This window comes from Sorghum bicolor, chromosome 3 (assembly GCF_000003195.3).
Source record: "Sorghum bicolor cultivar BTx623 chromosome 3, Sorghum_bicolor_NCBIv3, whole genome shotgun sequence".
Classification (NCBI taxonomy): Eukaryota; Viridiplantae; Streptophyta; class Magnoliopsida; order Poales; family Poaceae; genus Sorghum; species Sorghum bicolor.
Genome location: NC_012872.2, coordinates 70177536 through 70204249, shown reverse-complemented (window position 1 = coordinate 70204249; position 26714 = coordinate 70177536). Strand labels below are relative to the sequence as shown.

At 45.2% G+C, this 26714-nt stretch overlaps 2 protein-coding genes across 2 annotated transcripts; one reads left to right on the top strand and one right to left on the bottom strand.

The window, feature by feature from the left end:
• LOC8078683 (phospholipase A1 EG1, chloroplastic/mitochondrial) lies at positions 3431-5274 on the top strand. The gene has a single exon (XM_002458883.2). The coding sequence runs from the start codon at positions 3453-3455 to the stop codon at positions 4872-4874; it is 1422 nt and encodes a 473-aa protein (XP_002458928.2). The 5' UTR covers positions 3431-3452; the 3' UTR covers positions 4875-5274.
• On the bottom strand, positions 19295-26289 carry LOC8056118. The gene is made up of 13 exons (XM_021457341.1): positions 25866-26289; positions 24755-24893; positions 24235-24451; positions 24044-24144; positions 23577-23698; positions 23414-23505; positions 22994-23099; positions 22763-22917; positions 22205-22329; positions 21777-21907; positions 21140-21237; positions 20258-21037; positions 19295-19840 (listed from the first exon to the last, which is right to left on the bottom strand). Exons 1-13 carry the CDS (start codon positions 26148-26150, stop codon positions 19753-19755), a joined length of 2439 nt encoding a protein of 812 aa, XP_021313016.1. The 5' UTR covers positions 26151-26289; the 3' UTR covers positions 19295-19752.

Below are 26714 nucleotides of genomic sequence, written 5' to 3'. Positions count from 1 at the left end.
GGAGGTGGACGCCGGACGGCCAGTATTCCGCCAAGTCAGCCTATCGGGCTCTCCCCGCGGCCTCCCACCCTGTGCACGGCTGCTCGAGGATCTGGAAAACTTGGGCTCCTCTCCGGGTCAAGATCTTTCTCTGGCTGGCCATCAAGGGTCGGCACTGGACCGCCGACAGGAGGCGTCGCCACGGATTACAAGCCGACGACAGATGTTACCTTTGCGACCAAGACCCAAAGACTATTGACCACATTGTGGCCTCTTGCTCGTTCTCGCGTCAGGTTTGGTGGACCATACTATCGGTCCTCGGGCCGACGCATCCATGATAGGCGACGACACCCTTCTTGCGTGGTAGGACCGTTGGAGGCAGCGTTTCCACGGTGAGCTGCAGAAAGGAGCCAACACCCTCTTCGCGCTAGTAGCCTGGGAGATTTGGAAGGAGCGTAACGCTCGGTGCTTCCGCAACGCACCCTCCAACATTAACCAGCTGCTAAACACCATCAAGCTCAACGCCGACCTTTGGGTTGCAGGAGGGGCCTGGCACCTTGGTTGTTTGTTTAGTGAGTAGTCGTTTTGTGTCTTGGGGGGGAGGGGGTTGGCGTCCTTCCTGTTTGTCTGATTATGTTAAACCACCCCCACCCCTTGCTGTCTGTGTCCTTAGCGCTAAAGCGCCGGTGTAAACATTTTTCTGCTTAATACAATGATACGTAAGCCTTTTGCGTATTCGAGAAAAAAAAGTATTAGCTGTAAAGTCCAGCAAGATCTCGATACGATCGTGACCAAGATGATCCGTTTGACCAACGGTATAGGCACGTACGTCGTCGTCCCGTACACGTAAACAGTCTCCAGCGGTCACGGGAGTCCTTCGTAATCATCATGAACGCCTTTTCGATCGATTCCTTTAGTCTCTCATCATTTTTAAGGCGTACTGACGACACTGGACGGAGATCCTCCTACGAAATGGGAAAGCAAGCGGCAATGCGGCCGCGTGGTCGGTGAAGGGAGACACGGCGCGATGGATGACCAGCTGACAGGAGATCTTGGCCAGTTCAAGCAGGTGCATGAGCTCCATTTCATAAGATTTTATTCCCAACGAATATACAGGTAAAGAAACCCGCCGGCCAAAAGGCCAGGCAGGTCGTCGTTGCAAGAGCAGGAAGAACAAATCCTAGTGCATGGAAAGAACTGGGAACTCCAGAATTTCATATGATTTTCCCTCCGTCGGCGCTGCGCTTCGAGGACGTTTAGCGCCAGCCGTCGTCCCGGCCTCTTCTCCTTTTTATATACGAGGCCTTGTTTAGTTCCCAAAAAGTTTTATAAATTTTTTTAGATTTTTTATCACATCAAATCTTGTGGATGCATCCTATAAGCCGAACCGTGGGGCTGAAAATTCCTTCAGAATAGAGGGGAGATTTTATAGTTGGATTGCTGTAGCGTGTTAGCTCTCCGAGGTGCGGTACGTACGGCAAGAATTCCCGTCTTTTTTTTCAGGGATTGTTTGGATACAAGAACAAATCACTGCTGGCAAGCTAAAAATTAACATAAATTAGCTCTAGTGCCTCTAAGAGGAGGGCTAGTTATTACTCCCTCGAGGCAGATTTGTAAGGTAAACACGCAACATAAAATTCAAACTTCACAATCTTTGACAAATAATTTGGTAAACAATTTTTAACTACTGTAATACAAATTTGATATGATTAGATTCATAATCAAAAATACTATCCAATATAAAAATTATAATGTAGAATAAATAAATGGTCAATTCGTCATTTGGTGTTATGTTTGACTACACCTTATAACGGGACGGGATGGAGTATCCAATTAGCTAGCCAAGCTTAGCTAATTTAAAGCTATTTTTTAGCCCAACTAGTAACTAGCTCTAAAACCAGCCCTAAATCTAGATGAAAAAATGCCGGATGTTCCCGAATTATTGGAATCTCAGCTACTCCTTACCACATGATGTCTGAAATTCTTGAACAATAAATTGGAACCTTGAGTTCAAGTTCAAATTCAGTACGGGTACTGTCGGATCCAGATGGTTGACGGTGCTCGCGACTTTCGGGGAGGGCGGGTATCAGGCATGCAGCTCGCGTGTTGGCTTAATTCTCAACCAAAAAAAAAAATATAAAACAAACGCGTGCTGGCTTGCACTGGTGGCGGGGAGTATCCACATCCACCGCAGGCGTGCGCCGGCCCTGCAGCTGCGGTTGCGATGTAGGCATCGATCATCAAGGCGTTGACGTCTTCCTCCCGCTCTCGATCTGTGCGTACCAACGATAGTGAACACAACCTCTTTATATATATTTATATATATATATAATGTATATATATAATCTTTGTGCACATTAACTAGATAGGGGCCATGGCAATGCTGCTAGAGACAAGCCTAGCCTACTACCGGGACCGGCCGGAGGCTCAAAGGGAGTGACGTAGTGCTCTGTCTAGGAGGAAGCCATTTCTGTGGCCCGTGTGTGTTGTTGGCACGGGACCATCACTTTTATTGAGCAAAGCTCTCATGTGTTGCTTGCTCAATGCTCACTGTTCTGCTCTGCTCCTCCTCCCGGTCCGATCTGTACCTACGTCTCCAGTTTCTTATTGTGGAATCTGGATTATTCCTTCACTTGCCGGTTGCTTGTTAATCTACCAAACCAGCAAGCAAAAGATCGAGAGTCACGTTCTAGCAAGAAACCAGCTACTACTAGTACGTTTGTTTTTTTTATTCTCTCAAAAAATGAGACAAGAAATTAAGACTATACTCCCTTGATCACCTTATTATTGGTACTGGTACGTTCTAACTCGTTGAATGCATATATACTGAGGTGACTATATATTAACAGAGATTGTTGACAGCATTATATAGAAAAAAAGGATCGGCTATATTAACAGAGATTGTTGACAGCATTGTAGTTAGGTATATATTGTACTACTCCCTCCATTTCAAATTATAAGTCATTACAAAAATCTTAGAGAGTCAAACTTTTCTAAGTTTAACCAAATTTATATGATAAAATAATAATTATTATGATACTAACTAAGTATCATTATATATTTTTTTTAATTATATTTTTATAGTATACTTACTTTATGTTACAAATCTTAGTATTTCTCTTTATAATTTTGGTCAAACGTAAAAATGCTTTGACTCTCCAAGATTTTTAGAATAATTTACAATTTACAATTTGGGGTGGACGGTATATATATCCTTCAGTATATATCGTGTGTTCTCACCTGAATGACGCAGGATGCTTGGCTAGCTCCGGGTTGACGTGGAGATTGTCTGGGTGGAGACGTGGATCAGTTAATACAGAAAGCGAGGCCGTCGACGGCCAGGCGAGAGAGGACGTCGTGCTCAAGCAACACTGCCAGGACATCAAGGATCGGCTTTGTGCATGCGTGCTCGATCCAACGCGGGTATATATATGATATGCGCACTCGGTGCTCCGGTCCTGAACCAATCTCTCATGCCTGCTCAACAAATGGCTTCCTCTGCTCTGATCCACCCGCGCTGCACTCTGCACAAGATCAGGAGCCCCGGACGCCGTCCCGAACCGTCCCGCGCAAGCTTCGCGGCTGCCGCCACAGCTAACGAGGCCGCCGTATCGCCGTCCATCTCCGCGAGGGCGGGGTCTGGGGCGAGGGCGAGCGCGAGCGCGTCGGTTGCCTCGGCAGCGAGGACGACGACGAGCGCGCGGAGGAGCAGGACGGCATCGGTCGCAACCATGTGGAGGCAGGTCCAGGGGTCCCACGACTGGGACGGCCTGCTCCAGCCGCTGCACCCCGTGGTGCGCGACGAGGTGGCGCGCTACGGCGAGCTCGTCGGCGCCTGCTACAAGGTGCTCGACGTCGACCCGTCGTCGGCGCGGTACATGTGCTGCAACCACGCCAAGGAGCGCGTGCTCGAGGAGGCCGGCGTGGCCGGGGCAGGGTACGAGGTGACGCGCTACATCTACGCAACGCCGGACGTGGCCGTGGCCGGCGGTCCGTCCACTAGCGGCCGCGGCCGCGGCCGCGCCAGCTGGGTCGGGTACGTCGCCGTGTCCACCGACGAGATGACCCGGCGGCTCGGCAGGCGCGACGTCCTCGTCTCGCTGCGCGGAACGGTGACGCAGGCAGAGTGGGCTGCCAACCTCATGAGCGCGCTCGAGCCGGCGCGCCTCGACGCGCGACAGGACGTCAAGGTCGAGGCCGGCTTTCTCAACCTCTACACCTCCTCGCCCGGCGGCGGCGGCGGCGGCATGGGGAGCTGCCGAGACCAGCTCCTCCGCGAGGTGTCCCGCGTCATCAAGTCTTTCTCCAAGGACAGGCCCCGTGAGGACATGAGCGTCACACTGGCCGGGCACAGCATGGGGAGCGCCCTGGCGATGCTGCTCGGTTACGACCTCTGCCAGCTCGGCCTCAACCGCGACGCGTCAGGGCGCCGCGTCCCCGTCACCGTCTTCTCCTTCGGCGGGCCGAGGGTGGGGAACGCGGCCTTCAAGGACCGCTGCGACGAGCTCGGCGTGAAGGTGCTGCGCGTCGCGAACGTCCGCGATCCGGTGACCATGCTCCCGGGCGCCATCTTCAACGAGGGCACGAGAGGGCTCCTCGCCTCCTGGGCCGCCGGTGACCGCTACACGCACGTCGGCGTGGAGCTCGCCCTCGACTTCCTCAGCCTCCGAGACCTGGGGAGCGTTCATGACCTCGGCGCGTACGTATCGTCGATCAAGGCCGAAGCCGGTGGCAAGGTGCCCAAGTCTGACAATGCGGCGACGGAAAGCAGAGGAGCCGCCGTTCTCGCGAAGAAGGCGATGGAGTTCGTCGGGAGTCAGCGCGCCGCCGCGTTTGCATGGCCAGAGGCTGTCCTCGGCATTGGCGGCGTCGTGCAGTCTCTCGGCTTGATCTGACGGCTAGGACAGAGCATCTTGTTTTACTGGCCACTGATTGTTAAACCTCTTCACAATTCTTTCTGGAGGTTTAATAGTCAGTTAGTCAGCGTCACATCACAACCCTTTTTGCCTTTTTGTTAAGGCTGTAGTATGTGATTGTTTCTTAATTCTTACTGATAGATAGAAATGTGCATAGACAGTGATTCTTACTGATAGATAGAAATGTGCATAGACATTTGGCGCAAGTGGGTACGAAGTTTTTTTTTGCAGACACATAAGTGGAGATCTAGTTTTTGGATCAATAGTAATTAGAGTGTCTGTGTTCTTTAAAAGATTTCTAGAGGTGGATGGAATTCTAACCATCTCTAAAAGTTGGAGGTGCATTAAAATCCATAACTCCATTTTTTTCAAGTCAAGTCGGATGCAGATAAACTTTATATATGATATTTTCATTTGAATTCATTTAGTATATGAAAACTTTGTTTACAGTTTTTGGATTTTGAAATTTATTTTTTTAATAAATGACCTCGGATGGAGAAATGCTCTAAAGCTAAGTTATAGTACTCGAAGAGAATGAAACTTTAAAATTGACAATATTTTCATTTAAAATCATTTGGAGTCCGGAATTTCTTTCTTGAGTTTTTTGTTTTTTTTCAAAAATCATTACTTTTGAATTTTCAAAGTACCTGAAATAAAGAAATGCCTTAAACCAAAGTTATAGTGCTCAAAGAGGTGTGAAACTTTGTAGTTGACGGTATTGTTATTTGAAATCATTTGAGGTACAGGAATTCTGCTTTGAGATTAATGATTTTGAAATTCATATTTTTTGAATTTTTCAAATAACCTCGGAAATGACCCAAGACGAAGTTGCAGTACTAAAAAATCTAATACTTTGCAATTCAAAGTTTTTTTATTTAAAATCTTAAATATGCATTACAATATTCACAAAAGTGACTATAGAAAGAATTTATCTGCTATTAAATACAACTGACTTTGAGGTGTAGAAGTTTGGACTTGAGGACGGAGATCCTCCTACGAATGGGAAAGCAAGAGCGGCAATGCGGCCAGCGTGGTCGGTGGAGGGAGGCACAGAGCGATTGACCAAATAAGCAAGGAGATTTTGGCCTGCTCACGCAGGTGCATGAGCTGCATTTCATAAGATTTTATTCCCAACCAATACAGCTAAAGAAACGAAAAAGGGCAGGCAGGTTTGCAAGAGCAGGACGAACAAATCCTAGTGGAAAGCAACTGGGAACTCCAGGATTGGATCGATAGGAATCTCTCTCGTCACACAAGATAATTGAACAAGCAACTGCAGAAGATTAAACAGAATATTTGCAATTTTATAGTGAAGTAAACTACAATAATGCTGCAATCTGCATGTCCGAATCCTGAAAGAGAGCTGAGTCCCATTATATTTACGTACGTACTATGCAGCATCTTATTTGCCATGATACATCTTTGTCTGATCTTTTAAACTCGTTTTAGATGGAATTAGTGGACGTATTTCTTGTTTTCTTTTTGTTATCGATAAACATAATATATTGAAGGCGTGGTAAAAAAATTTGAAGGCAAGGTGTCCGTCATGGGATGAACTATAGAGAAGCAATAGTTCCATGAGTCGTGCCGAATCCTTCTCCAAGTCCTACGTTCCCAGCAACAAAATATATGGTGACGCACTTGCGACATGTCAAGTCATCCTAGTTTTAGCATTGCAACCGAAAACACTGAAGAGCTGAGATACTCTCTAGGAATTATAACCGGTATTTAATTTACTCAGGGAAAAAATATGGTATATTCTGGCCAATAATTTTCTTAGAATATATAATCAATTATCTCAAAGATATTTTAAATGCAAGTTTATTTATGCAAGTTTTAGGTTCTTGTATATACATTAATTTAATTAATCGTGTTGACTGTTTAGTCACCCGTCGTATGGTACAGTTACACCCCGCATTACTGATGGATAGACACAGAGACATATAGATAGGAGCCAAAGACACAAGCCAACTAGAGAGAAAGCTAGTCTAGGATTGAAAGAGCCACGAAGGACGCGCTCTTTAACTGATTTCTTTGATAGACACGTGTCACCAAATTCAAACAAGATTGCACTGAGGCATTGTTTAGTTCCCAACATTTGTTTAGCACTTTTATTTTTATTTGACAAATATTGTTTAATCATAGACTAACTATATAATTAGTTTTTATTTTCATTTATATTTAATGATTCGTGTATGTACTGCGAGATTCGATGTGACAGAAAATCTTAAAAAGTTTTTAGTTTTTTGAGTAACCCTCGAATTTTTTTCCTACTATGATGGGAGAGTGTTGCATGGAGCTAGACGCGCAAGGGCGGTGTCTGATAAGGAGAGAGCGCCTGGAATTCACTTGCGGAGGCTTCCACGGATGTCCCAATCCCTCCATGTCCAACCTCCACAGTGTCACTGCACTACCACAGGGGGGAAGGTGAGACTTGATGCAGCGGCCGCGGCCACACGCGCGCGCTTTTGTCAATAACTTGGTGGGGAACACACAAGTAGCGGCACCACGGACAACGATCTGCCTCCTGTCCTGGCATAATTGCGATCGGATATGCAAAAGCAACAAGGACTAATCGCGATTAGGTGGAGTAATCTACTGGGATTTCTCGATTCCTGGAGGGGCCAGGAAAAGTGTGTTGCGATGATGTTGTTCCTCTCGTCTGCATTGAAAAATGCAGGGCAGGGTTAGTTTGGCAGGTGTTTGACCATGAGATGGAGATGAATTGTAGGGGCTGAACTCCGACATCTTTTTTTTGGGGGGTTTGGTTGGGGTTGGTCGTGAGCTGAGATTGAAGATCCTCCGCGGCCGGTGATGATGGTCCTCATGATCACAGGTCACAACTAGGGCCAGACCACACAGACCGGAGGTGATGGAATCTCAGGATTGGTGGATCCTGTCGTGTTGAACCTGAAGCAGAGCAGGATAGGAAATAATAGGATAACTCTGTTGTGTGCAAGCTGCTATGGGTCATATCTACACTGATTCGCTGTTGCTGAACTGGATTGGTTATTTGAGTGTTCCCTTCCTAGTTCCTACGAGGAGGGCGACTTCTGCAACAGGACAGAACAATTTCCAGCGTCAAAAGGCAGTTTTTTTTTAATGAAACACGAGGAACGAAGGGAATTCTGGTACAGCACGGCGACCCTATGATAGACGGAGTACTACTATGAGCAAGTGATGGTCAGGAACATTCAGAATCTACAGCGGTCAGACTGTCTGGTTTCTACTGACAACAAATCAGCCAGGACATGGCAGACAATGCATTTCAGAAAAAAAAATAATAAAAAAAAAAACAGCAACACGTCAGTTTCAGAGAGAGAATGGCAGTAACAGAGACGGGCTAGCTGCCGCAACGGTCAACGCTTTCAGCTGAAAATGACCGTACGTAACCGCCATTTTCGCCATCAAGGATGTTAACCAAGGCACTCCGTTTTCCCTTTTGTTCAGATTGGGATTTCTAATTCGTTTTCATATAAATGTTTTTGATCTGCGCATTGTTGCCTGCCCGCTCTGTTGTGGTAGCTTCCTTCCAAGAAGGCTGGCTCGGTATGGACACCTTAAAAGATTGGAGTCGTACCTGCACGGTACAGTACCTTGAAGAAGGATCGATACCAGTCGTAGTGGAGGAGTACCAGTGTACCACCACCATTATATTGCCCCATACGTACAATAGCAACATCAACACTCCCACAAGCTAGGCGCAGCAGGGTATTTATGCCGAAAAGTTTAGGCCAAATCTCTCAAGAAGCTGACCAATCGGCCATTAAGGGTTGGGTTGCTGGTTGGAAAGCAGGTCGGCCATCCATCCACGACCCTGGGGCGTGGTCGCCCCGGCCGCGGACGTGGCCGAACCGAGGCCGCGCGCCGCCCACGACGTGCCCGCGTCGGCCGTCACGGGGCGACGTGGACAAAGGCCACCATTATTGCTGGTGTAGGGGCTGAGCTGAGCTTTTCAGGACGTTTAGCGCCATCGATGCGATGCCGTCGTCCGTCACCGGTGTGGGTGACGAGGGTCAACGGCCCGTCTGTCGCCGAGTTGCAGCAGCGTTTTTGTTCTCTCGCCTGCTTTCGGCCATTAAATTCGGTGATGCCTAGATGGATCCAACATACCGATCGAATAGTGCAGGATATTCGTTCAGAAAAATAATGGAGGGAAGATTTTGGTCTGTTTAGATCAAAAAAGTTTTTAGATTTTGATACTATAAAAAGAATACTAATTATTGTTCAACTATCGACTAATTAGGTTTAAAAATTCGTCTCACAAATTACAGACAAACTATATAATTAGTTATTCTTTTTATTTATATTTAATGCTCCATGCATGTACCAAAAAATTTTAATGTGATAAAGTAGTACACTACCGAGCGAGCACAATATTTTCTTGTCTTGAAAGCTATAGTGACACTAGATCCGGGCGTGTTCACCGCTAGAGCTAGGACTTGGGATGTGCCATGCCGACACACGACCCGACCCTCTCGTGCTTTGTACCACTTTGGATCATGCTCTTTAGGCACGAGAGGCATGTCGGGCTGTGCCGATATGGCATGGTGAATTTTTTCTTTGGTCGCTCATGGCACGTCGGCACGTCTTCAGGTTATACATGGCCACGTGGCACGTGCCCCGATGGCTCGGCCTATGGTTTGGTGATTTGGCCCTGCCCGAGCATGACACGACAAGGTAGCCACCGGGCCCGGGCCAGCCCGACCTGAAGGATCAGGCCGTGCCTGGGCTGCCACCTAGGCACGCGGCACGGCCTGTTCCAACGGTCGGCCCGGTGAACATGAATTGTTGTTGCAGTTATAACTTGTATATATATGTTGTTAATTGTTATATATTGATGAAAATGATGAATAATAGGTGAAAATGATAAAATATTTCAGTTTTTTGTGAAAATACTAATGAAAATAAGTCGTTGTTGGTTTGATGGGCCGTGGATTGACACGGCACGACATGAAAACCGACCAGCAGATCGTGCCTTGGGCCAAAGGCTAGGCACGAAGCCCGTAGAGGCATAGTCCGCTAGACACGATGGCCCGTAGAGGCCCGGCCCTCTGCGGCACGACATTGCCGGCCCGGCACGGTCCGTGGACTTCTCTACTTTAGGTCGTACCGGCTCAAGCACGATCTTCGAAATATCTTTACTAGTTTTATTTTTTCGCTCGTGATATCAAATATTTATATCTTGTATGTACTATGTTAATAAAAGTTTTGGTGATTTTCATAATCTATTGAATAATTAGATGAGAGATACTCTAGTGAATGCTAAAAAATGCATTTTATATTTGTAGAAATATTTACGTGCCATTTTGTGTCGTGCCGGCCTAAACACGGCCCGAAATACAGGCTGTGCTATGTAGCCCACCGTGCTGACATTCTAGACACGACACGGCCCTTATATTAGTGTCGTACTGTCACGACCCAAAATATTTCGTATCGTGTCATGCTTCGGATCGTACCAAAAGACGATGCCATGACACGTGGCAAGCGTGTAGAGCAATTACCAAACATGAATAAAAAAAAAGACGATGCCATGACACGTCCTCAAATGGCAGGGCACAGGTGCCAGTTCTTCTAGTTAGCGGCTGCTGTCGGATCCAGATGGTTGACGGTGTTCACAACTTTCGGCGACGGCCAACGGGGAGGGAGGGAATCGGAGCTCGCAGGCATGCAGCTCGCGTGTTGACTTGGTGGCTGCAGCTGCCCCTGCTGCGGTTGCGATGTAGGCATCGGTCATCATATCAAGGCGTTGACGTCTTCCTCCCGCTCTCGATACACATCTGTGCCGCTAGCTAGCTGTGCGTACGATCGACAGTGAACGTTTTGATGCAGTGTGTGCATTAACTAGATAAGGGCCATGGCAATACTGCTACAGCCTACAAACAAGACTACGACACTGGCGGCTTGTTTAGTTCCGTAAGTGAAAAGTTTTTTTTTTTTTTTTTGATACTGTAGCACTTTCGTTTGTTTGTGACAAATATTATCCAATTATGGACTAACTAAGATTAAAAGATTTGTCTCGTGATTTACAGCCAAACTGTGTAATTAGTTTTTATTTTCGTTTATATTTAATGTTTCATGCATGTGACACAAGATTCGATGTGACGGAAAATCTTGAAAACTTTTTGCTTTTCAGGTTGAACTAAACAAGCCCTGGGACTGGGACGCCCAAAGAAATGGGAGTGACGTAGTGCTCTGTCTAGGAGGGAGGCCATTTCTGTGGCCCGTGTGCGTTGGCATGGGACTATCACTTATTGAGCAAAGGTCTCATGTGTTGCTCACGTACTGTGATACTGCTGCTGCCTTTAGCTCGCTTGCTTGTCCACTCGGTTCTCTGTGCGTACGTCTTGAGCTTCTTATTGTGGAATCTGCTGACTGCTGGATTATTATGCCTTCACTTGCCGGTCGCTTAAACTCTACCAGACCAGTAATCAAAAGATCTAGAGCCCCATTCTAGCAAGAAACTACCTATCTACTACTATAGCTAGTATGTTTGGATTTATTTTTTCTAAGAAAAAGGGAAGTAAATTGAGACTATACACGCTTGATCATCTTATTATTAGTGTGGTACTAGTACGTCGTTGAATGTATATGCATCGGCATAGTAGCGTAATTTACAAGTTATTACTGCAACGTAACGCACTGAGTATACTATACTATACTATACTAACAGTGATTGTTGACAGCATAAAAAGGGGCAAGATTAAATGACAGTATAGTTAGGTATAGGAGTAAATCCTGCACTATTATAAAGCGCGTGTTCTCACCTGACGTACGGACGCGGCAGGATGCTTGGCTAGCTCTGGGTTGACATGGAGATATGGTCTTGGGCCTTGTTTAGTTCACCCTAAAAACCAAAAAGTTTGCAAGATTTCCCGTCACATCGAATCTTATGGCACATGCATAAAACATTAAATATAGACGAAAACAAAAACTAATTACACAGTTTAGCTGTAAATCACGAGACGAATCTTTTGATCTTAGTTAGTCCATGATTGGATAATATTTATCACAAATAAACGAAAGTGCTACAGTACCGAACTTTTCGGAACTAAACAAGACCCAGACGTGGAGAGAGAGAGAGATGTCGACGCTCGACGGCGGGGCGAGAGAGGACGTCATGGTCAAGCAACAGGAAGGCATTAAGGACCGCTCCGGGTTCCTTTACTGGCGAAGTGAGAGATGGACTCGAGTGAACAAGCTAGGCTGACTTTGCGGAGGAATTGAATTGAGGCGGACGTACACGGCCCTGTCGACATGGCGCGTTCCTGGCCAGCCACGATGCATGTAGCCAGCTCCCGCGCTCTTTAACTCCGGCCGCGTCAACCGAAAGCGACCCCTGGCCGCCGGGGCCCGGGCCGATCCGTAGCTAGCTTTGCTCCATCAATAACACACAGGAATCGATCGAAATATCGCGTCGACCGGCTGGCTGGCATGCGACGGCGACGTTCGTTTTCCGCACAGCTGAGCTAGTTAGGCTGGCGTGCGAGCCGCGCGCCGGCCGCGGCCTGCCTGCCAATTCCAAAACGAAAAAGAAAACGAGGTCGTCGTCGTCGTCCATCTTCGGAGAGGGTTGGCGCAGCGCATCACGCTCGATCGCGCGTGCACCAACGGTGTTCTTGGATCAAGTCCGTTGTACTGACTGACTGATTGACTCGCCGACGACTCGGACAGACGAGAGCGATCGAGCCGAGGTCCGGCGGCCGGTCCTCACCCAGCCGGTGACGGATTCTTCCGTGGCGCTTGGACAGCGCGCTAGCTTTTCTTCGTTCAGCCCTGTTGACGGACCGACCGCCGGCCGATCGAGGGCCGACCGGGTGCAATGTACCGTGGGTCAGAGTCCCGGTCCCGGGTCCCGGTTCCATGCATGCATGCACAGCGTTCACGATTCATCATCTCCATGAATGGCCTCCCCACTGCACCACGCCTCGGCGTAATATATTGTGCGTGTGTGGTACCGCGTGGTAAGCACGATGGCTACATTATAGTACTATATTATATATATATATATATGTATTAGTAGCCATCTCGCGCTAGTATTATATTGTGCGCACTTATCTCGCGGTAGGCCTATATATCGATCGGCTCTTGCTCGTTAATTAACCGCAGCCGGCGACCGGGCGTAGAGCTGTGTCGTCGTCCAGTCCAGAGGCGATCCAGTCCATGCCGGCCGCCGAAATCGGGTGCTGCGGCACCAGCGAGTCAATGTGCTAGTACGTGGCACCACCACAAGTGGCATCTCGATCGACCGGTGCCGGCGGCCGCATGCAATGCAATGCAATGCAATGCAATGCAGTACGTTCGGTGCACGCACGCATCGATCATCACCGATTCACCGGTCATCGTCGTCCCCCTCCCGCGCGCTCCATACATCACGTACACGTACGTGCCGTGCCGCCGCTTCCCGGAAACTTGGAAGGCGTACGTACGTACGCGCGTGCTCGACTTCATTCAGTTACGTTACGTGCGTGCATCGTACGTACACACGTATGGAATGCCTCTATGTGTAATAATGTATACGTACCATGTCTCCATACGGAGTACGTACATACTACGTAAGCCCTACTGGTCTCTAGCATCACCCGCAAAGTCCAGCGAGATCGAGAGGTCGGGACCAAAGATGAACTGTAATCCGGCCTCTATTAGTAGTTCGTTCTAGGTCTTGTTTAGTTCCAAAAAAATTTTTAGATTCCCTGTCACATCGAATCTTTAGACGCATCCATGGAGTATTATATATAGACGAAAATAAAAACTAATTGCATAGTTTGGTCGGAATTGATGAGATGAATCTTTTAAGCCTAGTTAGTCCATAATTGGACAATATTTGTCACAAACAAATGAAAGTGCTACAGTACCTATTTTGCAAAATTTTTTTGGAACTAACAACGGTACGCGCGCGCACGTCGTCGTCCCGTACACGTAAGTCGCTAGCCTGGCCTGCACGGGGTTCTCTCGTCACCGTGAAAAGCCCTTTCTCCGATTTTTCCTCTCTCTTTTTTTTTTCATGCTGCGCGCTGCGGCGCAGGTGCCTACTCTGATGAGATCAAACGATGCACCGCCAGCTGACACGTAACGTAGTAGGAGTAGTATGTCCTAGTACACTACGCTTGCTTGTCATCATCATTTCGGAGGTGGTCCTCCCCTCCCAGCTTCGATTCCGTTGGTTTCCGGTGGACGTCGTAATCTGTGCCTGCGCCATACACGTTACTTACAGTTATAATAACAGATGGTCAGTACTGCTGCATGCTAGCTTCTCTCCGATCTTAAATAAACCAGCTTTTAGATTTAATTTAAGTTAAAAATCTTATAAAATTTATATATATATATATATATCATCGGTATTTACGACACTAAACGAGTACTATCATTGTTATCTAATGACACTAATTTACTGTTCTAAATAAAAATATTTTTACAGTTTTTGTTAATTTATTTATTACAAATTGATTTAATAAGGTAACTATAAAAGTTGATTAATTTACTTATGGATACAGTGAGTAGCTAGGTGCGATGGAACAAGAAGCGAGCGACGAGGGAGCTGGCGACCATTAGCTTAATTGCTTGCATTATTGTCCAAGATCAGAATTAGATCCGGAAGGAACTACTGTGTGGAAAGCGCATTAATAATGACGTACGGTGGTGTCGTTTGTTGGTGTCAAAGCGAGGATTGATCGAATTGATGGCCTCCTTTGACCGCATCCCCCCTGGCCCCTGGCCTGGGTGTGGGTTGGTCGCAAAAGCGAGCACGCGATGGAGGGAGACTAGCTTGTTTCCCGCTGCTGGGTTCTGGTGCGTTCCCGTCCCGCGGCACCCCAGCCGGCAGCAGCTGCAAGTCTCGTCTTCCTCTCTTGGAACTTCATTCAAAGCGATCGAGTGACGGATGGATTAATTATTGGGTGCGTACGTGCATGCAAGTTTTTACTGCTAGCATAGCATCATCATGTGGATGGATTATTGGGTGCACATGCACAGCGCCGCACGCATCGGGATGCGCGCGGTGAAAGACGTACTCGACCGGAGGAGAGACTTTGGAGGCCTCTTGAGTCTTGACACGGGTGACTGAGGCTGAATGGCCACAGACAAGAGCAAAGGGCTACTACTGGCACGGCATTACACCTTGCGACTTCTGTGGATCAATCAATCAATCATCTTGTTGTCTCTCCATGGCTACTAGCTGCATGCAGCACTGCACGACAACAGTACTTGTACAGTAAGGCGGCGCGTCTGATCTCCGGTGATGGTTTAGTAGCATGGTTAGCAAGTAGTAATATAATACCCTATGATCCTCTTCTGATTGCATAACACTTCCCCTCTAGTGTGTCCTTAATTCATGGCACGTCATTATAATTTTCATTTCTCGATTTTAATATAAAGATGCGCGAATCTTAGTTACTACCGGCAACAGTACGTAAGTAGTAATCCTGTCACTTCTGCTTCCCTGTCAGAGCGGGGCGCGGTGCTCGATTGACAATGCATGCGTGTGTGTGTGCGCGCGCGATGAAGGCGACGACGCCGACGACACCTGGCCATTGTGTGACACCTGGCCATTGTTTGCACCTCTACCTATACTCCATACTCCTACCCGGCCGGGTACACCGTACACGGCAGTACAGCTAGTCGGCACTCGGCATATTTTTGGCACCGTTTACGTGCGCGCGGCTTGCCACGTATGAGTATGAGTACGTCGTGAGTCTTCGTTGGCAGCTGGTATAGGTCTCGGGTCGAGTAGTCGTGTCCACGGGCTCGCAACATTACTGCCTTTTGCTTGTTGCTCTTTGCTTGTACAACAGCTGGGACAGCATGCATATGCAGCCCATGCACCACGCACCGTCCGCTCGGCGTGGAATTTCCAGCTTCGTCGGCCGCCCGCGCGCCATCCATATTGTATATCCCCAGCTACTGCTAGCCACGGCACCGTCTCCATCGGCGACAATTAATCCAACGTCTCTCATTTGCTTGACAAGCATTATTATTAGTTGTCCTGCACATTGGCTGCCCGGCCGGCCGGCGGTGGCGGTGCTTGTTGCCGCCTTCTTTCCTCCGGTTCGGCTAGCTGGTCGGTCGCCGAAAACCACAGCACATTGCCGGAAAAAGGCAGAGGAAAACCTTGACGCGCCATCGTATAAAAGTGCCGGTGGCGCGAGGAAGGGAAAACCCTCCGTGGTACGTCGCCGCGCGCCGGAGACCGGACGACAAAAATTGGAAAGGGCCGGGGCGTTGAAACTTGAAAGTTTGCCGGGCCGGGGGGCTACGTTTTGCCCAGATGGGACGACAAAGCGAGGCTCCAGCCGTGCCTCCGTGTCCGTACGTGGTGCACGCTTTCCTGTTGCAGGAATCGATGGAGACTTGAGGCCCGTGGATGCACGTACTCGCATCGCATCGCATGCATGCGCGGCTGGCGGTGTTCCATACGCGGAGTAGCTAACCCCTGTAGTATATGATCTGAAGCTTCTTGGCGCTTGGCCGGTGCCGCAGAATTAAACGAGACGAGACCCCTGGTTGCTGTGGTCGGCTGGTGAGGGTGTGGCGCAGCACACACGATCGATCAAGCTGTGTGACACGAAATGCGAACAGAACGTGCGTTCACACAGTACGCATTGCATTGCATTGCATTGCATGCATGCATGCATGCATGTGTTTCCCTTGGCTACGTCAGATCAGATTGGAACAAATAAAGGTGGATTTGAATTAATTAGTACAAATTCTTCCCGAAATCACAATCCAATCAACTTATCGGTGTCCCGATCGAGCTGCAAGGTTTCTCTTACAAGAATATTTGCTCTTGTTATATATATATGCTATATATAATAGTATTTCCTATAAACATTACGTTGTTTTTTTAACACTCCCTCTCGGTTCATAACTATGTAAGTATTCTCAATTTGAGATTTTTGGAACAATCTCTAATTAATATTAGAGGGTCAGCTTCGGATTGATGCAACAAAAGTTCCCCAGTTCCTGATTGGCGTAATTAAAGGGCGGCTTACTCCCTTTGGTTTCCTAAAGAATATCGTTTTGACGTTGTTTTAAGTTAAGTATTTTCATCTTTAACTATAAATAATTTTTTTAGGTTGAGTTTAAAATATAAAAGTGATGTAAATAGATTCATCTTCAAATGTAGTTTTATAAAAGTATTTTTAACTATGTTTTATAAATATTTTATAACAAAAAATAATTATCAAATAAGTTGTTTTTTTAGACCGTGTCAATATGTAAAACCAGAGGAAGTAGTTATTAGTTTATGATTGCACAAATGAAGGGAGGTCGGGACTAATTTGAAATGCTAGAACGAAGTCCATACCGCTACAAGGCTAACTTTTCTTCCCAATAATTTTTGACAGGCTGTACATGGTTTTCTAATATATTTTTGCAATAAAATTGTGGATAATCACTTAATCAGTTCGCTGCAAATTACATTGCTGGGTTTTATACAACTGTTGGAAGATATGCCAAATATGCTACACAAAAAAGTGTGAGCCGGCCAACTATTGGGCACTCATATATACAATTATTGAGAAAGACCACATTTCTTGCAATAAACTCTATGGATGCCATGCTGATTCGTTACATTTTTTTATCAGTGCGAGTTCTAATTGTTGCAATTAATGGACGGCTAGCTGCTAATCAGCCCAATTAAAAATGGTCAGAACCTGTTTGGTGCAATTAACAGGGTTGGTCGTAGCGAGGGAGAGCAGATTTTATCGCAAAATTTAGAAAAAAAAAGCTCTGATAGACTTTTGGAGAGTATATATGGACAAAAAAAAGATCTATGGACAGATTTATAAAGTACTGGAATTCATTACATTTCTGGATGTAGAGAGTATATATTTGAAAGAACCAATAAGGGAAATGGGTCTACTATGTACTATTCCATTAAAAAGATTCCTGCCCCAAACAATGTAGGATTAATGTTCTTTAGGAATCATACATATGATATAGCGATGAGCGATGAACTTGACTCGAACACGATAACGATCGCATCGAATCTATCCATGGGCCTGATTTTTGGTTTAGTTTTCCGATTTCTGATCACTCGTTAGATCAGAGCAGCTCCAGGCTCCACCCTGCAATCCTGCATCGTGTTCATGTACTATATGTCACCAATGCAAGCAACAGCAAGTTGGGTTCAGAGAACTGCTTATATAGTTTAATTTCCTGGGACGGGAACCACATGAGGCCCTGTTTAGATTGGAGATGAAAATTTTTTGGGTGTCACATCAGATGTGTCGGAAGGATGTCGGGAGAGGTTTTTAAAAACTAATAAAAAAAATTACATAGCTCATCAGGAAACTACAAGACAAATCTATTAAGCATAATTAATCTATCATTAGCACATGTGAGTTACTGTAGCACTTAAGGCTAATCATAGAGTAACTAGGCTCAAAAAATTTGTCTCACGTTTTTCAATCAAACTGTGTAATTAGTTTATTTTTTTATGTACATTTAATGTTCCATACATGTGTCCAAAGATTCGATGGGATGGATGAAAAAATTTTGGGTAGGGAACTAAACAGGGCCTGAATGCATTGCCATTGCGTGCCTGGACTGACCATAGCTGATCGATCTATATCACTACTAGTTGCTTGGCGTCATCACGTACGAATGATTCCTCCGATCCTTGCACTTTTGCACTAGCATTGGTTCTTCCCAATCCAATCTTCTTTCATACGTTCGGTGGATGAGATTGACTATGATGACGCCACAGCTGTCTCCCTTTCTGCAGGATCGATAGAATCATATTTTTATTTTGCCCCCTTTTTCCTAGGATAGGAGATGACGACGAGAATGGGAGGTGAATTGGATCAATGGGCCCCCAGCGCCAAAAGGGTCACCGCTCGCTTTCGGGGTTTCAGCCCGGCCGCCTGTTGACGTCATGCTTTATTTATTGTGCTCGCATGGGATGAATGGATGATGACTGATGAGGTATCGTTCATGGGCCCTAAATATATACGTAATCGTTTTCCATTCCATCCATGTCTTTTCAAGTCGTGAGAATGCATAGGGTACTCTCTTTCAAAAAAAAAAAAAAAATTTACGGTACTGTTGCTGTATGTATACTCTGTTGTTTCCTGACATACTATGGACTATTCAATGCAAGCACTCCATCTCTGCAAACGGGAAATCTCTTGTATTTTTTTTTGTATATATATATATAAAACAAATATGATTTAATAAAAAAATACCCAGCTTATATGAATTTTAAAAGTGAACCCTGACAAATCAATGACAAAGAAAGTCTTGCCTCCAAGTTACCTTTTTTGACTGGATTGGATCACGTAGTATCTTTTGTACTTGCGAGTAAAACTCAACTTCAATCATGTGCACGCAGATTTGCTTCACAAATCACAAGTCATACCTGCGGCAAGCAAGTCAAAATGATCCTCGTCTATGAATTCAAATGCATACTTACTTGCATGACTTTCATTGGAAGAAGGCTGGAATTCTTTCAGACTTCGCACCAGCAAAATGTCAAGGAAACTTCATCCAACAGGCACATGGTAGTACGTATATGCCGTACTACCTGTTCATGCTTGTACTGTTTTACTTTTGGTCACAGTTACATGCGTGCCCGTGCATAGGTACCAAACTTACAACACTGCTTGGAGCAAAACTAAGATTGCCTGGCTCTGTAATCTACCACACTGGTTCCATAAACAACATTGGCAGCTCGGTTGAGATTCAGGTAATCCTCATCAGAATGGGCAGACGCCCTGTTTCGGTTGGCCTAAACTCTCCTAAAGCCCTACTTAGACAGACAATAATGTTATATGTAACCATCAGCCCGTATTCCCCATAACTCCAAAAGTGATACTAATTTCCTAACGTATGTACAACAAAGAAGGCATGCACTATAGACTTATACAGCTTCCTCTGCAGTGGACGGATCACTGGTGAGCTGATCCCGTTTTCGAGTTTCTATGACCTTTTGCATGGCATAGTGGCACCTACAAACCATAAAGGTCAGCTTCTGTTAGTTCATAAAATGCATAACCAATCGGTCTTGAAGTTTCTAATTCAGCAAACAAGAATACATGGATGCACCATTGCCATTCGCTAAATAAGTCCTTCATTTGTTCCTGGATGTACCATTGCCATTTGCTAAATAAGTCCTACACTTGTTCTTGCCAGACTGCATTTCCTATTGCAAGGTTATTGCCGATGTGCTACTCGATCAAGACTTGCAGCATGCTTGCAGTTGGTTTAGATTGATTGAAGGGTTAAGTGAAACTGATGCAATTTCAATCCCGCTAAATGAGAACGGTCTGAATTTCATACATAATAATTTTTCATTTGGAATAGCACATAAATATGAACCGTAAATGTATAGAACTTCCATTTGAGTAGATTTTTTTAGGACATACCTCCAAGGGAGATGATCAAGGAACATGCGAGGTGTCACAACAAGGTCCATAAAATCTTTTCGATAAGCAATAAACGCTTTGTAACTCTTGTTTTTTTGACGTGTAAAAATTGTCTTCTGCAATGGAGAAGCACCTCTCTTTACTGGAACAACATGAACAACAAGACCAGGAAGATAAACCTCTGGTGACTGTCCTTCAGATGAGCTTATTGTAATGACGTGATCATCAGAAGCAGACATCAGTCCAGGACCATCATTTGAATGAGGCGATCTGTATGCCCCACCACATTCATACAAATCATCTTCTCGAAACTGACTGTCTATGTGTGCATTACCTTCTCCACAGTGCGAAACATCCATAAAACCACAGGAAGCAACCATGGATTTCCTTCCATCACTAACAGTAGTCATTCTAGATCTGCCCAACTCGTAGTTAATTGCTGCTGTGGAGCTAACTCGATGTTTTGGAGTATTTATCAAGCAAGATATTGCTTGGCCAAAGAGAAATAAACCACCTCTAATTGTATGCATTGGATTCCTTCCATGCATTTGATCATTACTTCGCTCAGCCTCACTAACCATCTGCAGAGCACCAGCGGAAGTGCAATGATCTAGTGCATTTTTATGGTCTGTTCTGGCACTCATGATTCCACCAGCTAGTTTACCAACTTTAGCAGAATTGGGGGAAGTACCCTTTGAAAGAGCTGTCACAGCTGAGCTACGCAATCTAATTACTGAATTCATGGACAATCGTGCAGAAAATTCATCATTATGGACTATACTGTAAGTGATGGACGCTTCATCAGAAACCTCATGTTGCTGTTAACATTGGCAAATAAATAACTATACAGTGAACTCCACAGTAAAATGTTTTGAATCTCACCTGGTAACAAATTGTGAGCAGGCATCTGCTACTACATAATCCACACATGGCGCGGCTCCATACGCATACACATGCAATTTTGGGAAGCGCCCGTATAGCTGTGTTTTTATGATACAGAAATGGTTCATTTAGATGAAAAATATATTTCAGGAAACAATACAAGAACCAAGCTATGCATTCCAGAAACACCTTCACCATTCCATGCTTCATTTACTGCCTAATCACTGAGCATTTTGCATATTTTACTTAAACATTGTAAATTAGGGGGGGGGGGGGGGGGGGCTATTTTGTTCTGACAAGCAAGGTTTTTTTCTAATCTAATGAGATGCATTTCAGTAGAAGAAATCATACAAGACCCCTCTAGAATTCTCCTGTTCGGGTGTTACCTCATCTAGTTGCCCTGCATTCCATCACCTCATCCAAGAAAGTAAATCCTAAAACATTATTAGCAGTGGGCTCAACCCAGCAGCCATAATTTCCCCAAAGTGAACTCAACAGTCATTATTCCCAGTGGGCATGTGTCCATATTTAAGTGAAACAGCTAAAAGGACTCACTCGATTTTATAACTAAATATGACAAACCTCATCAGGTGGCTTGGGATAATTTCCCTGTACATTGAAAAATAAATAAACTTACCTTAATACCAAGAAGTGCAGCTACAGAACCTCCTAAAGAATGTCCAACAATTTGAATATTGTATCCATGGCATTCACAACCATCCCCAAGAAGAGAAGATAAGAATCCAGCTTTCACTGTGTCTGACTTATCTGCAAGCAGTTACATGATAGCAGTTAATGTTATGGTGCTCCAGTGCAATTTTTTTAAAAATAAGGCGTCAGGGCAAAAATTGTACCATAGTTAAAAAAAAGTATTTATTGTAGCAATTGAGCTATTTTTTGTTTGTAGTTAATCAGTACTAGGTTCTGACCTATAGTAGTTTGAAATTCAGACGAAGAAAAAAGAAAAAGAAACTTAGATAATTTAGCATGCTTTGCATACAAAGATAAAATGATGCAGTTGCTTTTTTTTTTTGCATTCGCGATGAAGTTGCTTTTCTTATTGACCTTGATGTATGGGATGCCCCTCAAGTTCTGCATACAGCTCTCGAGCTGATTCAACAATGCCTGCATGTCCATAGTGTGGAGATGAGAGAACAGCACTCTTCACTTGAGGAGACAGATGATCAGAACTGCAATAGAGCAAATCATCTCATCAGATTTGTTCAAAGATGATCTGAAGACCACAGTTACTCTGATCAATTTCCTAGAGTTTTTTTTCCAGATTCATTCAGCCAACAAGTAGGTATTATATGGTCCAAAAATTGTTAACTGGCACATCTTGAACCACCTACCTTGTGGTCATTGAATGGTGTAACGACCTGATTATGTGACCTAAATGGTGGACTATACAGCAATGTGTATGTCAGGAAGAACGTCTACTCCTTGTTTACAGCCTAATAGACTTGTTTCTAGAACATAAATGCAAAGGAGGTTGTCTGATGACATAAATCACAAATGAAGGCCATATACTTGTTCATTTGTATAACTTTTTGCAAAAACGAATCTGCAATTAACTCTAAATAAGTTTCAGTACAGTAAATAATGCAAAGTATAGTGAGTTACTTGATCAGTCCATCCAGGTCATCTATATTAAGAAAACATTCCTTACACAAGCCATCGGTTATAACATCTTCTGGTGTCTCAGTTCCACGGATAGCAATGACTACTGTACTCAAATAATGTAAGACAACGACAAAATAGGCCGCCTCACGTTTTGTCTGCAAATAGAAAAGAAGATACCTTGATCACAAAAAAGCTGTAACTACAGATTGTATAGGGGCTGTGATGATTTACCTGGTTAACACGACCTTTTCGGAGGACTTCCGGGGTCACATTGGCATATTTTAGGAAAGCAGCTGCATGCCCTCTCCACCAGTTATCACCTTCAAGAACTGGTCGTCTGCGGAAGTAAGGTTTATGTATAATTGTGCGTTTGGAAATTATTGGCTTCGATGCAAATGCAATATTCTTTTTCTTTACTTTAGAATGCAAAGGAGAAAGTGAAAACAACTCCTATGAGCCATCCTATGCCTCACCAATCACACAATGGAAGTTTTCACAAACAACAAGAGTAAAGAGCCACCAAATTGAGAAAGCATGAGTTATCCAATTTTTGGCAGAGATTATCAGGCACCACTGAAGCACTCCAATCTCTGTAGACTACATAATATAAAGTAATTGGTAGCAACAAAATATTTTAAGGACCGCATTTACCTAGCACGAGTCCATGGGGTCAAAACACCTTGCCTATTGAGCCACACACAAGGAAACATAAGAGGATTCCTTCCAAAATCAAGCAGTGGGCCCTGAAAGCATAATATGTTCAATATGTCTGGCAAGAACTGATATGAGATAGAGCAAAGGTTTAGTGAATAACTGTATAGGCAGCTTCAGCAAATGGATGAAAGAGAATAGCCTCTTGGATGAGATGTTGAGGAGCCTCCACTAGTTCTTTTGAAATAATTGTGGATGACTTAGATTTCTGCAGTAGTGAAAGTCCTGAAGGAAAATCATTTAGGATGCAAATAACTATGGCTAGAAGTAGTATCATGAAACCACATTATCAGGCTTTTAAAATAAGTTTGATTTTCTTTTATTGATCAGGGAAAATAATCTAAGTTCCATTATGGTTCTCTAAAATGCCAATAGGCTTTAACATGTTCATGATATAGCAAACAGCAGCTTCTGTATAATTTTAGTTGACTACCCATCTAATGTAACTGTGATCTTAATCACAATTCATGTTGATACTTGTGATTTTATCCTTTAGACTAATATAATCACACATATTCAACAAGACTGAACAGAGGTGGGTTTTGCATTGCAGGTAAATGGAAAACTAACCTGCTACGAGTTCAAGATGGCCAGTTCCAGAGGCGCGATAAGCCATAAGATCACCCAATAACTTTGCCACAACACATATATCATCATCTTCCAACACACTCCTAGCAAGGTTAAGACAGCCATTTAGATTGTTCAAGTATCAATGATTTTAGGACTTAGGACATAAGAATGTGGAGCATACAAGAACATACGAATATTTAACACGCCCTAGGCAGCATAACACCTCACGGATTCCATGATCAAACACCTCCCTATAGTGAGCCCTCCAAGCAATATCATGGGATGCATAAAATGATCTCCACCTTAGTACATCAGAACCAGTAGCACACTGAACTATAGTTGACACCCACATACTGACAAGAAAAGTTATTAACAAGATGCGCCTCCAGTCACCGTTCTGACTTTGACCTGATAGAATTCAGATAATGGTCGTCAGCACTAAAATCTGACCATCCTTATATTTGTCAGACTCACTCTTTGACAATAATAAACATGAAGCACAAGGGCATAAGAAACAGAAGAATGAGTAAAAGAAAAGTGACCTTAATAAAAAAATTCTAGTGCAGTGAAATGCACCATGGCATATAGAATCCTAAAGATATACCAAAATAATTCCAGGATCCCAAGGAAGATCTATCATTGTATAAGTCTCAACAAACATCTTATCCAATCCAATCCCGCAAAAAATAGTTTGCGCCATTGTGCATGTACCTGAAAAGCACTGTTTTGAAGACCCTCCATCCAAGACATCCTTTAAGATGATACACATCAAATAAATTGCCAACACAAATTGTAGCACTGTAATGACCATTCCAAACCTTGTCCACCAAAGCCATCTCTTGTATCGTAGCTGTTCACATAAAGCTTCAGATACTATTACAATAATGAATATGCATTATGTTAACATTTAAAATGCAATAAGGCGATTACTTAAAAAAAACAATACGAGTAATGAAGCACTCTGTATCTGTTGGACAGAGTAATGCAATTGCTCCATGCTGGTGAAGATAAAACTACCAAAAAGAAAACTCAACAGCATAGCTTACAACAAGTTCAGAATACTTCCGTTTTTGAGAGAAAAAAAGAAGCAATTGAGAACAACATTCTCACTTTTTGATGATTAATGATCTCCCATGAATCATTATATACAGACAAAGATGTCAGATTCAGATATGCTAATGTTGCAAGCTGCATACGAGGAATGTATGAACACAACCCAGACAGTGCTGCCATCATGCTACACACAAGAGGCCATGACACTCCTCAGGGCAGAAGCCAAGAGGATTCTGCTGAGAACAACCAGTTCCACACTGCAAGCACCTAGCGCCATAGATATCTCAGGGGCCCAATGTCCAAAACCACCAAGTGCACCACACGATCCCCACCTCAATCATCCCACATCCCCGCGAGGTGTGGTCTGAAAACACAATTTGCAAGGTCGATGTCACGGGCTGACAGGTGGGACCAACACTGCTGAGGCGTTAACCCTGTAGGCGGTTTTGCTGTGGCCGGTTGGGCAACAGCTGGATGGAATGCTGGCTATAGAATTAGTCCTCGCGGTTCTTGCAACCCTGTAAACCTCTGTTTCGATTGCAATTTATCCCCAAATTCATCCAGCTCTAGCTAGATCATTACAGTCGAGGAGAGCTTGCGTCCTATCCGGCCATCGATGCCTCTGCTACCCCTGGTGCTTCAGAGGCATTACTACTGAACAATTAGTTACTTCTCATTTTAGGGATCAGTATTAAACATGCAATTTAAGGCGGGTTAAATAGAAGACTAGAGTGCATTAAGCTCTCTAGCTTGGAGCCTTGGAGCTTACCCGGGAGAGTTGGCGAAGGTCGCGCTCGCTGTCGACGTGGGCCCCGATGGCACCGGCGGCGATAGCGGAGGCGGCGGCGCCCTGCGCGAACCCCGCCACCGCCGAAGCGAGGAGCCTAGCCGCCAACGCCGCGGACGCCGCCGCGGCGGCCGGGCCGAGGGCGCCCCCGTCACAGCGGCCGAGCGCGACGGCCGCGACAGCGGCGCCCGTGGAGGCGGCGGCGGCGTTGAGCAGCGCCGCGCACGCGGTGGACCACCGGATGGTGGACAGCACGCCGGCCGCCATGCGGCTTCCACCTCGGCGCGGCTGCTGCTGGTGCTTCGAGGACGAGGCGGCAGAGGCGACAAGGCGGAGGCGCACGAGGCCGGCACTGGGACTGGGCACGAGATGCCACGGGCACCGCCACCGCGCGGGTTTGTTATGACTGAGGGGTGAGGGGGGAGAGGTGGGGCCCAGCGTCAGTGGCAGTGCGCCTATACTGCCATTTGGTTGGTAGTTGAGCTGCTCGGGTTTTGCTGCGCGCTGTCTCACCGCGTACGAAGACGAAAGAAAATTACTACGGCAACACCAAGCGCCAGGTCACTGGTCAGCGGGCCTCCACTGATCATCTGGCCCAATGGTCAGCAATGAATCTATTACTAGTAGGCCTTGTATAGTTCCCATAAAAAACCAAAAACTTTTCATAATTCCCGTTATATCGAATATTAAGGCACATGTATAGAACATTAAATGTACATAAAAACAAAAACTAATTACACAGTTTGCTTATAAATCATGAGACAAATCTTTTAAACCTAGTTACTCCATAATTGGACAATATTTATCAAATAAAAAAATATTACAGTAGCG